Source organism: Pavona decussata, unplaced genomic scaffold (genome assembly GCF_977016875.1).
Source record: "Pavona decussata unplaced genomic scaffold, jaPavDecu1.1 SCAFFOLD_38, whole genome shotgun sequence".
Lineage (NCBI taxonomy): Eukaryota > Metazoa > Cnidaria > Anthozoa > Scleractinia > Agariciidae > Pavona > Pavona decussata.
The window spans coordinates 284,507-297,679 of NW_028145460.1; the positions used below are offsets into that span (position 1 = coordinate 284,507).

Here is a 13,173-nt window from a genome sequence, read left to right on the forward strand (position 1 = left end):
TTAATGGAAACGTTAGTCAGTGATTTTTAGTTGGTAGACCTGTCCTTTCGCTGCTCAAGTTTAATATTTTTGAAAAAAAGCAAAATAAACTTTGTTAAATGTTAAAGGATCGTTCATGAATTTGAGTGGTCATCGATTTGAGTTTCTGGTGTGGACGTGAGAATTTTAACTTCAGCTGAAGATTCATTTTTTGTCAGGACACGTTGACTCTTTTAGCTTTCTGGGGAAGTGTCACTGGTGATTTCGAATTTTCATTAATTTCATTTCAGGGTTTTCTATCTTAAACAGGGTATTTGATTTTGTTATGTTTTGTCTTAAAGGGGGTATCTTTTTCAAATTGGATTCAATTAATAATTGAGAATGTCTTAATAGGGTACTAAAGTGTGACGTCACAAATACTTGAATTTTTTAAATTATACAATTTCCTTAGATTCTCGGAAAGAATACAATGAGAAATTACTACTTGCCAAAAATCAACAGCTTATTCACCCTTATCTCAAGTTGGGGGGGGGGGGATGGGAGGGGGGCAGAGATATTGGCAATCAGGTATGCTCCAATGACTCCACACAAACCCCACTAAACTGAAACAAAATTAGAAGGATTTATGTGGAGTCATCCGAGCATAACAGCGCCAATATCTCACCCCCAAATTGTAAGAAGATGCTGTGTTTTGGCAAGTAGGTTATGTTTATTGTGCTCTTTTAGGATATCTTAGTAAATCTCGTAATTTCACAAATTAAGTTTTGTGACGTCATCACTTAAGTACTCTAATCTGTCAGCGATGGTTTGCAGTTGAGGCAAAACCAAGTTGCCGATAGCATAAATTGTAACTGCAGTACCATCTGTCAGTGACTGTCGGGCCAGCGTTTATCACGTCCAAAGGCACTTCCCCAGCGAAACTTCTGAGTCCCCGTGGGTTTAGTTGATATAAATAGCGTTTATTAAAAACTGGATCATTGTATAATGCAATTCCAGGGTTTTGATTGGCTGAGCGGCCATGGTATATGAGCCATTATACCATGCCCGAGAAGTAGCGACCATAAATTGTTTTCTGGTTGCTCTTGAAAAGGAAATCAGCAAGGCCTACCAATATTACTTGATTGTTTTTAATAAAACAATTATTCCACTCGCACTTCTTGGATATGACATGATTATAGCCAACTCGGCGTTGGCTATCTATCATCTCATATCCAACGCGCGCTCGTGGAATAATTGTTAAATAGACAGCGCAGATAATTTTCAACACCCCGATGTATCATACCGTTGTTTATTTAATAATAGCTAAGTCTACTAATTCACGATTTATTAATGTCGCCGAGAAACGTATCCATTACATCTCACTAAAATATTTTAGAATCAATGTTTGTCTTCGTCATTGATAGCTTATTCAATTCTAAATCAGTCTTCCTTCTTTTTTGAATATGATGTACAATATGTCCTAGCTGGTGATTTTGGAATTTTAATCAATAAAATATGACAATTTCGTATATAGACTCCGCAGTCTCTCAAGGCCCAAGGGAAGTGGTAGGGAGGCAGAGTAGGTGTTACGTACATTTGAAGGGCACTCAGTCACCCTAAAAAAGCTTTCCCTGTCCTTATGGTCTCCTATATTGAACGGAAATTCGACCTTCCTGAGGTCTGTGTTAATCATCACTGTTCGGTATAGGTAAGTGATGGCCTTCCTGGAAAATGGATGTCATGCTTTGGTTTAATTTCTATTGAATAGAAGATCTGGTTTAATTCTCCTGTGGCTTTCCTGTAGTGGTTAGCAAATCTCACCAGCTGCATAGCCACAGGCTGAACGAAAAAAAAAATTAAAAATAATCGCCTAGTGCGAAAATTAGCAAAATCGTAAACTGATCAGTCCAGTTTCTCTTCACACCTAACATTTTGCGTCACACGTTATTAGAAAGCAGTGTTACTTCGCTCCACCGAATTCTAGGAAAACGTCATCACCAATAAGAACAAAAGGTGCCCAGTATTTTGGATCACTGTACTCATCAGATTCTCTCATAAATTTAACGGCTTGGTTAAGAGACTCGCTAGCACTTCGTCCCTCAGCAAGGTGATAGTAGAAACTTCTCATGAACTCCAGTGTGGCCTCATCATCGATCGCCCACAGTGTCACCAGAACAGACCGAGCCCCAGCACCCATGAAGGCACGCGCAATACCAACTACACCTTCGGCTTTGACCCTTCCTCGACCACTGTGACAACAACTAAGTACGACAAGTCTTGCGCGGAGCTGAACATTTAACACATCTTTCATTCGTAGCACATAATCGTCTTTTTTGGGAATAGGGCAGGTTCGATGTGGATTTGGCGTTAGAGCAATTTCACCAGTTTCCATGCAACCATGTGCCGCAATGTGAACTAAGGCAACCGAACTCAGTCGTCTCAACACCTCATCTTTCGTGGCCTCTTCGCCAATGAGGGGGCTTTCCTTCAGAAGTTTGCCAATCATTTCCGCCTCCTTCCTGGCGAATGGAAGCTGTTTCAGGAGAACGTTCCCGTGGCCATCAGTAACTTCGGCTACCCATGGGTCTCCCACGAGCATTGCACCATTTCTACTGTGGTAATCCTCTGGGCAATCAGCAATTAGTTTCAAACTGGTCAGCGATGGAATCACCCGGATTTTGAACGATTCACAGAGGAACTTGGAATCTGAATCCAAGAATGCAGCATAAGGAGCTAGCCACAATGGCCCATCTGGAACAATGATAAGTTGATTACCTTGGACCAGGCCTGTAAACGGTTTAATGGCAATGTTGTACAATGTGTGTAGAGAACTATTCTGCTGTAGTGAATGCTCTGTGCTGTCATCAGCTGAATTCTCCTCTGTGGATTGGCGGTCTTCTCTCAGAGAATCCATGGAACGATCCTCGCATCTAACGCCAACTTGAACACCAATCTCTTTGTAGGCAGTTTCTATAAGCTCCTGCAAGTAGGTCTTGACATTATCCAACGCAAATGGATCGTCAATTTCCTTTCGGACAAAACGGGCCGCTCTCTCTTCAGAATGTACCCAGGAATGAAGGGCACCACTATCAGCAGCTTGAAAAACTGTAGTGGATGGAACAAAGCTCAGCACGTCCAAATCATTTATTTCTCGACCATTTGATCCAGGTTGACTTCTTAGAATACCGTACTTTGTTCTAATGAGGTCAGTTAGAGCTTGCGCTCTTCCTTCTTCGGCAGCCAAGAGAGCGTCACCAAATTTTCCCAGTTTTAAAAGAGTTCTCCACAAGGCATTGTATGCAATCTGATTTGTATCTCGAAATCCAATTTTCCACTCATCTTCTGTCTGAAGAAGACTTCTCACTTCATTAAATTTGTTCACGCTAAACTGGTAATTTTGTAACGCCTTAGGTAAACTTTCTAATAGTTCAAAGCTGCGTCCTAATGCACAGTAGGCGCGACCTTCCCCAGACCTGTCTTGCACTTCTTTGGCAATATTAAGGCTTAGAGTGTGATAGTGTATGGCTTTCTCGAAATTATGGAGAATTCGGAAAATGTTGCCAAGATTCAAATAAGCACACTCCTCTGCTGCCCTGTTTCCCTGTGCTTTAGCAATGTCAAGGGATTTTGTGAAAAACTCCTTGGCTTTTTCGATATCCCCGAGACACTGATAAGCAGCACCAAGATTCGTATATCCTGTTCTTTCTCCAGACTTGTTCCCAGTTTGTTTAGCAATGCTAAGACCTTGCTCCTGGTATTTTATGGCGTTTCTAAAATCCCTTAGACTGCTAAACGCAATCCCGAGATTACAGCAAGCAGTCCCTTCCCCGGGTTTACTTCCTACTTCTTTGGCAATACGAAGATGTAGTTTGTGGTAGTAGATGGCCCTTTCAAAATCTCCGAGACTTTGAAAAGCGATACCGAGGTGGGAATACTCACGCCCTTCCTCATCCTTGTCATTGACCTCTTTGGCAATGCTGAGGCTGAGTTGGTAGTATTCAATGGCTTTTTTGAAATCGCAGAGTCCTTCAAAAGCAACTCCAATATTGCCATATGCACGTCCTTCCCCAGCGTAGTCTCCCACTTGTTTTGCACTACTAAGATGTAGATTGTGGCAAGCTATGGCTTTTTTGAAATTACCGAGATACTGAAAATCACTGCCAAGATTGCCATACGCTTGACCTTCCGCGGCAATTTCACCCAAATCTTTGGCAATCTCAAGATGCTGGTTGTGGTAGTCTATGGCTTTTTGGAAATCGCCAAGACAGTAAAAAGCATTGCCAAGATTAGCATACGCAATACCCTCACCAGATTTGTTTCCCATCTCCTTCGCAATGCTCAGAGCCTTGCGGTGGTATTCGATAGCTTTTTTGAAATCCCCGAGATTGCGAACACTATTGCCAAGATTGCCATACGCCGCACCTTCTGCAGCCTTGTCACTTAAGTCTTTGGCAATGTTCAAATGAAGGTTGTGGTAGACAATGGACGTTTTGAAATCACCGAGTCCGCCAAAGGCGTTGCCAAGTTGAGAATAGGCAGTTCCTTCCATGGATTTGCTTCCAACTTCTTTGGCAATACCAAGACACAAGTTTTGATACTCCAATGCTTTTTGGAAATCACCAAGGCTAAAAAAAGCGTTCCCGAGTCTGCCATACGCTCTTCCTTTTGCAGCTTGGTTTCCCAGGGCTTTGGCAACATTTAAGTGTAGGTTGTGATAGTATACGGCTTTTTGAAAATCACCGAGACGCTGAAACGCTGTTCCAAGATTACCATACGCAGCGCCTTGCAACGATTCGCTCCCAATGGACTTGCCAATTTCAAGAGCTAGATTGTTGTAATCAATGCACTTTTGGAAATCACCAACACTGCTGCAAACACTGCCAAGATTGCAATATGCGTGTCCTTCAAGTGATTTATCACCAACTTCTTTAGCAATTGTAAGACAAAGGCTTAGATTATCTTTTGCATCTTTAAAATCGCCGAGACCATAGAAGGCAGTGCCAAGATTACCATACGCAAACCCTTCCTGCGCCCTGTCTCCCAGCTCTTGCGCAATGGTCAAGTGATATTTGTGGTAAACTAATGATTTTTTGAAGTCTCCGTGATTGCGAAAAGCACTGCCAAGATTACCATATGCAATCCCTTCCTGAACCCTGTCTCCCATCTCTTGCGCAACAGTCAAGTGATATTCGTAATAAGCTATTCCTTCATCACTGGCGTTCAAATGTTTATGCTCTGAAAGCCTAGTTGATTGCTGAATTGAAACAGCTACCTGTTAGATAAAAGCGTGCATTGTTTTTGTGATCAGAAGTATTTTGGTCAATATCCCCCCGAATTACTCAAAACAAAGGAACATGCAATAGTACAAAAATCAACCAAACAAAAAGTCAAACAATTAAGTTTAAAACAAACAAAACCTTAAGCTAAAAACCTAAAACAAAAGCATCACATCAAAGGAGAGAGTAGAAGTAGTTGCTAAATGTTTTAGGTGAGGCCACTGGGAGCTCAATTTATATACAGCTAAGATAATTAACAATATTTCCATATTTAAAATGAACAGATTTGGGAAATGTCACTCAAAAATAAGGATAAAGACTTTTTGTGCAATAAGCGATTATACCCAGGAAGCTATGATCAAATGGCATAAATGGATTGGCTCTGACAAAGCTTCATCGCTCGAAACGTCAGCTGTTTTAAGATCACTTTAGTGTTATTCTATCACTTTTAATTCCTTCTTTTAATGTTGGTGTTTTGCTGAATTTTTGGAGAAATATGGCCACGTTGGCCACTGTTCAGAAATCATGAGACAATTGTCATAGAGACATCACATCCTATTGCGAACCTCAAAGAAAACATTTTTGGGCATGCTATCTATTTTTACGTTTTCATTGTTAGAACATTAATACTGGTGAGTTAAGGAGGGGGAAAGATGCCTCCTCCGCAGACCCCATAAGACGTACAAAAAGCCTAGTCGAGAGAGAGTTAAAAGGGTTGTGTGTGTACGATAACACAGCAAAGCTTGAGCTATTCGAATTCGTTATCTTGACAATCATCTTCCTCCTCCTCCTCCTGCTCATCATCATCATCATCATCATCATCATCATCATCATCATCATCATCATAATAATAATAATAATAATAATAATAATAATAATAATAATAATCATCATCTCATTTTCTGAGGTATGCGCACGTTATGTGATAATCTCACCATGTCTTTCGAAGTTTTATTTTCAGACTTAGCCTTTGGTTTCTCTTCTCCCGCGTCTTGCTGTCTGTTTACTTCTTTTAAAGAACTGCTCCTTAATTTCAACAACGTCTGGTTTGTCTCGTCAATCTTCTAATAGTCAAGGTGTTTAATTTTGTTTTCCATACATTGTTTAATAAGAATGCTGACGCGGTAAGTTCTTATAAGTGGATTGTTCATATGAGAGTTGCTTTAATTTTCTGTGTAATCCGCTTGGTAAAATCAGCCTAGAGACTGAATACAAGGACTTTTATGACAGCAGGTTAGCCATTGATCTTAGACTTTCGTTTCGATTAAAAATGACACTTATCTTATCTATTTTCGGTCTTTCACTTTCGTCAGTCAATAAACAGTTCTTGGCGGGTTGACTTGAATGGTTTCCGTTCGTATAGACTGGGAAGAGGACCACAAGTTAAATTGTAAAATGAAAGATCATAAACTAGAAGTGACTGTAAAAATTTGCCAATCTTCCAGGTTTGGAAGCTATTTGCATTTCGCCAAACTTTTAGGTTTAATGCGGGCGAAATGTTCTCTAAACAGGCGATGGGTGGCCTAGTAGCGATGGCGTTGAATTATCGACCGATTGAAAAACTGCAGGGTTAATTATTTATGTAAGGATACTGCCAATCCTTTGTCACACCACGTGATGGCTTCTTCGAACTGATGCAAATGAACACAAGCAGTCGCCCCTGATGAAGAAAACGTGTAAACATTAAATACAAGCCGCAAGCGGTACGACAGTTTTTTGGACAACATATTGCGAGTGAGATATTAATTTTTATGATATAGACAGGAGCGGAAATACACCGCTCATAAAATGTATACGAAACTACATCCGGGATCCGAGTGGCGTTTTCTCATATCCACTCTAGTGAGGATATTGACGACGTCATTTCCCACTTTTTCGCGGTTGTTTGAAGAAGAAGAAGAAGAAGAAGAAGAACCTTTATTGGTTCATACCGCTCAGGGTCAGTCCCTTCAGATGCAAAAAGCTGTCTGTTTAATGGGAAAAACAACCTTGAAAATTTGTCTTAATTATATGTTTTATCAAGAAGTACTCCTCTCTCCCCCGTCGAACGTTTTCTCTTCTTTCCTTTTTTTTCTCTCTGTAAAATTCTATTATGGTACAATGCACAAAATTAAAAACTGACTCATCGGACGAAAAAAAAAAAAAAAAAAATTATATATATATATATATATATATATATATATATATATTTATATAAGATCGTTTTCTGTTAATGTCCTGTATCTTAATTTTTGTAGTATTTGTAAACTTTGCAGTTTTGTGTATTGAAAACTAAGCATTCTAATACTATTAGTTATAAAAGTAATATTACTGTTAATAATTTTATGTTAGCATTGTAAAATGTATTATCACAATTATCCTTTTGAAAGAAAACAATTAAAAAAAAAAAAAGCTGTCTGTTTTCAATGGGAGCCCTGAGCACAACAATGTGATGTTTGTGCAAACAGTTGGCGAAAAATGACGAGGGATAAATTTGTCTATATAATAAAGAAAAGAAAATTCAGGTTGGTTTGAAGATATGAATTTTATTTTCTCGTGTTAAAAAGAACATTTTACTCACTCGCTGCGCTTGTTCGTAAAGTATTGTTTTTAGCACTCGAAAATAAGTTCATATCTTCGCGCCGCCGTGTAATATCCTCTATTTATTAAGAGGTAATTTACTAGATTTCTAGTGTTACTATTTAGGCCATTCCAGAAAACAGGACCTCTAAAACTTAGAGATCGTCTGCCAAATTCAGTATTTATGCGTCTCATTTTCAGTAAAAGACCTCTCCGGTCAGATTCATAGGCTTCGAAATATAACGACAGTCTTTTTTCTGAAATGTTGATCACAACCCTTAAACATTTCCACTGCTACCCTTTTCTTATATATATAGGCTAGGTTGTGCCATTTAAGGAGTTTTAGAATTTGGTGATTAGCATAATTGGTGGGAATGTCATGAATCTGTCGAGGAGCTTTTATATGTAGTTTCTCAATATCTTCAAAGGGGGCTCAAGCAGAAGGAGCCTCTGTGGAGTAGAGAGGGCTATGTCACCTTAGTAACAAGAAGTCATACCTCTTACAATCGCCTTCACGAAAGTTGGTTGTAATTCACTAGCAGATGTTGCGTCATTCAGTAAATGATGATAATTCCCTATGTAAAAATCAAGACGTCGTTAAGGAAGGAATGAAAAACTACTCAATTAATGTCACACTCATTAACTTGGCGCCACCTTTCATATTGTAGAAGGAGGCTTGTTGGAGAGAGAAGATTATTTCACTGATTGCGAGTTTTGCATGAGAAAAAAGGAAATGCCTTTTTTTCCAAAGTTTTTTTCACACAGCTTACTGACTGAAAGAGCAATAACGAATTGAGTGTCACAGAATAAGTCTTTTTTTAGGTAAGATCATTTCTTAGGACAATTATACTAATTGCCCAAGTTTTAATATAGACAAACTGACTTATGTTTTAACCATTAGTAAACCTCAGTTTTGAAGTCTATCTTCTATGCTTCCTAACGTGAGAAGGGGGGAGGGAAGGGGAGGGAACTTAATGAGAGTGACGAGGGAAGGGTGGTGGTGTGGGAGTGTTGGGGTATAAAAAACCCCTCAAAATAAAAACCGGGGGCTTTTTTGAGAGGACTAAATAGAGAGGGAAGGGGATTTTATTACAATTTTTTTTTTACGGTAAAAAGCAGATGTGGTTTTATTAATCAAAGGTGTTTGTCCCCAAACTGGAGGACCAGTAACGTGCTCTCCCTTTCGCCCTGACTAATCGGACCGTCATTTGTAAAGAGGACACATCACTATGGTGACTAGGACATTTACACTAGCTTCTGCAAACTCTAACAAAGCAGTGGTCTTTAAGACTTCCGAACCCCCTTAAATACTGAGTGACGATTAGAAACCGAAATAAAAATAAAATAATGAAAATAAAAATAAAATATGATAAAAAACGATTTAGAGAAACATTTCAACAAGAAAATTAACGATAGTAAAACAGCATGACGTTTCGACGACTTCTTATCGTCATTGTCAAATGAATAAAATGGAAATAACGGAAAGGCATATTTATAGGTATTGAAAGTGAGAAAAGAAATAATTAATTGACTTTATGTAAGTGTCGAAGTATTTAGTACTGAATTGCTAATTGGAGGCACTATAAATCAATGAAATATATACAAACTGAATATAACATTAGCTAAGAATCTCAACCGTTGGTGGAAGGCAAACCATTTGGCTATCTACAAAGCATGGCCTTGGGTTTGAAAACGCGGCTACCGTGAAACAAATCCGAAACACCAAACGGTAACAAAACACTCATTTGTAAAGCTCAAGGATAATAATGGACAGGACACCGTCATCGTTCCAGAGCAGTCACCTAGCCTGGGGCCCAGTTTCACACCAACGCAACGCTCCAAGAAACGGACATATCTCGTTAGTGGGCAATCAACTTAATCAAAAGGGCTTCCATTCAGTGCGAGAATTTGGACTTTACTTTGATCTGAATAAGGCTTCTTACCCGAATATAAATGAGCAATCGCCCTGTTATTGTACGGTTCGTCATCCCTGCAATTCACTTTAATCCCTTCAGTGTAGTAGTTGATGGCGTCGTTGAAATCCCTGTTCCTGTATGCATCATTTCCTTCATTCTTGTACACCTCTGCTATTGCTAAAATGTCGGATTGAAGTCTGTTTATCACTGTGCTCATATATTATTAATAATATATCAATCACTTTGTCTCCTGGGGTCAGATCCACGAAGCCCTTCTAAGTTAAGGTGTATCCGAAGTATTGCTTCTGAACAATAGCCTATTGTTATAATGACAATAGGCTACTGTTAAGAAACAATACTTAAAGATAAATATTAACTTAGGAGGGCTTTGCGAATTTTAACACAGCGGATATTTAAGCTACGGAGTTAAAAAGGTGAGGTCTTATTCCATATGATCTCTGCCTTTTTACACAACGACCGACCAGCGTCCTTAGTGATCATATAGAAAGATAGGGCGCAGCACTCATGTAACCATAGTGATTGCACTTTTTCACCTGCTCTAATTGGTTGAAAATATTTACAAGTACAGTAAATTTTCCATGGCTGATATTGGGCCGTCTTCCCGCCCTCCCGCTCACAGGTGAGGTGAGATTTATAGAAGGACCTCGTAAAAATTGTGATAATTAAACTGAATGAAAGATGCGAAAGATCGAATTTTTTTAAAGTTATAGCGAATGAATATCGACAAAAGTACGCAGCCCGGAAAAATCCATTTTAAAGGAAGAAAGGCTCAGAGCAACGGAACGTTTTTGGTGTATAGTTCATTTGTTATCGGTAAGCTCTTTTTTGCTGACAATTTGGGAGGAAATATTGTATTTCAAGGATTACATATCGCTTAATGAACAGAAGTAGCTTGTTTGCCGATGGAAATGTTCCGTGTATCACTAGAAATCATATATCAGAGAGGCGTTTATTTGAATTTTTACTCAAAAACCCATGGTAAGCCCTAGCAAAAGGCTGATAATATAATCGACTTTCAGCCTCAGCTACCTGTGCTTGTCAAAACAACAACCAAAAGTCAAATGCTTTGTTTATAGTGGAAATGCACTTAGCTACCCAGCTAGTTTATAGGCTTTCTACTCTAAAATAGCGGGAAACAATTGATTCTATTATTTGCTCTTGTGTACGCAGATAATTCACATTATGGCGTCAATTGTTTGAACCGCCACACAAACAGAGAACAAATGGCTTTATTGAACCCAAGGAACAATTTTAGTCAACAAATCCTCACCTCTTAAAGTGTCGTCATCAAAGTCCAGTGCCTTATCGGACGATGATGTGACGTCACTTTCATGATCATCTTTGACTGGAGGATTCGCCATGGATGCTGGGAGGTTAAAAACTGCATTAGAATATAAATTCCCTTTATAGAGAGGGGATTCCCTTATTTCAAATAACTGCAATCAGTATATTACACTTTTTAGCCATATAGTTAACAATTATCCTGCGAAAACGTGCGGGATATCACCTTATACGAAGCCGACGAGACCGTAGGCTGAGCTGGCAAGAATAAGAGGATATTCCGCAAGATTGAGCAGGATAATTGTCTTCTTATTTAACGCATTGATAAAAAAGCACAGCTTTATTGCAGAAATTCTGGAGATTATCTTTATTTTGCCAGTTTTCTTCCCGACACGAAATTACGTATATCGCAGGATATCCGTTGACTACGGACGACGAATATTCAGTACACCATGACCATATTTGGGCAGTGTTACAATGTGTTGAAAAATAAGGTGGAATTGGATTAAGGACGGCGCGTACTTATACAGAAGTATTAATATTTGCTCCGTTTTAGAAGATACGGAAAAAAAAGCAGATGTTAGCAAGTGCTATTGGAATACAATAAGAAAATTGGGGAAATCAGGCATTTTTTAGAGATAAAAAAGTTACAACAATTCTAAAAGCACCAAACTACAAAACAGTGAATGGTATTTATCTATAGTTGAACTCAATTATCTCTGAAAAATGAGGGGTTGTTCCTAATTCTCTTTTCGGATTCCCATAACCCTTGCCAAGGTCTGCTTTACTCGCTTAGTTATAAACTGTGCAAAAATATTTCTGTTTTAGCAGGTACCGCTGACGAGAAATCCGACTTTCTCGGACCATCGCGAGATGTGCAGAACGTATGCGCAGTAGCAAAGCGAGGCACCGTTCTTAAAATATACAAATAAGAGAGCAAAATAAGCGAACGACATACAGGTGCTCGCGAAATTGCTTCCATGGGGGAGACTCTTCCTCTCGCGCGTCGCCTTTCCTCCCGGAGGAAATTCCGCGTGCCTGTTTCTTTCGCTCGCTTTTTTATCCCTCAGAAAAAATAAGGAATACTTTTGTCAACAAAACAACAAATGTTGAAATTTGAAACTGGTTCCTCTATTTTTACCCTGTTGTGGTTTTACTATTTCACTTTCAAGGGTAAGTGTCTTAGGGATTTAGTGTCATTTCAAAAACCCCAAAATGGTTTTATATCAACAGAAACTTAAGTTAATGGTCCATTTTTATCACAAATTATCACCCCAGCGTACTAAAACTGTCGATGATTGTCTCTGGCTACAGATGGACTGATTGTTTTCAAGTTTCAATCCATTCCGGCCCTGGCTAACTTTTTCAAGTTCTCGCATTTTTGTTTCCAAAATGTGCTAGACATAGATCACGAGTTGCTGCTTTGAAAAATTTAATTGATTTCGTTCTCTTAGTGTTCTAGAATTATTTTGTAACTAAGTGACGTTTCTCCCACTATTTTCACCAAAAACAGTGAAATTCGATCCCCACTGTGACACTTCTCCTCTAATTTGTCCGTAGAGTATACATATGAATTAATCAACACATTTGTATACTGAGCGTCAAATATTAACAGGCTTATCGCGCTTTACAAAGCGTTGAAATAAAAAAAAAAAAAAAAAAAATGATATACACGCAATGTATGGTCCCGAGGGAAACAGTTAGTTTTGTTTTCCCAAGAGTCCTGATGTCGAGGGAAACATCAGGACTCGAGGGAAAACAAAATTAACTAGTTTCCTGAGGGACCATATATTAAGTGCTTTGTTATATATTTAGGCTTTCCCTTCAACAGTCACAGCAAAACAAAAAAAAAAAAGACAAACAAACAAACAAACAAACAAACAAACAATCAAACAACTGAGAGGGCAACAACTGCGGAATTGTATCCCGGTCGGGATACATTTGTATTTGATCGGGGCACGTGACCAAGAATCGACCAATCATAATGAGCTTTTACAAAATTTGAAATTTGTTAAAAACGATTGTAAGTATAATTTCTTGCTATCTGAATTGACGGCTAGGAAAAAGTGTTTGCCCGTTGAAACGACAACAAAGTAACGTGTCGGTGACTGCCTAAGCGAAAGACATTTAGTCTAAAACATTAAGATATGTAATCGTTTGGT

The 13,173-nt window shown here is 38.9% G+C and overlaps 2 protein-coding genes across 2 annotated transcripts in view; one reads left to right on the top strand and one right to left on the bottom strand.

Moving 5' to 3' along the window:
* LOC146483421 (uncharacterized) overlaps positions 1–13,173 on the top strand; it is a 203,206-nt gene that overhangs the window by 108,577 nt on the left and 81,456 nt on the right. The gene's annotated exons all lie outside the window — the stretch shown is intronic.
* On the bottom strand, positions 1,242–11,092 carry LOC146483424 (uncharacterized). Its single transcript, XM_085105524.1, has 6 exons — positions 11,001–11,092; positions 9,737–9,886; positions 8,291–8,368; positions 6,827–6,894; positions 6,170–6,295; positions 1,242–5,230 (listed from the first exon to the last, which is right to left on the bottom strand). Exons 1-6 carry the CDS (start codon positions 11,089–11,091, stop codon positions 1,919–1,921), a joined length of 3,825 nt encoding a protein of 1,274 aa, XP_084961650.1. The 5' UTR covers position 11,092; the 3' UTR covers positions 1,242–1,918.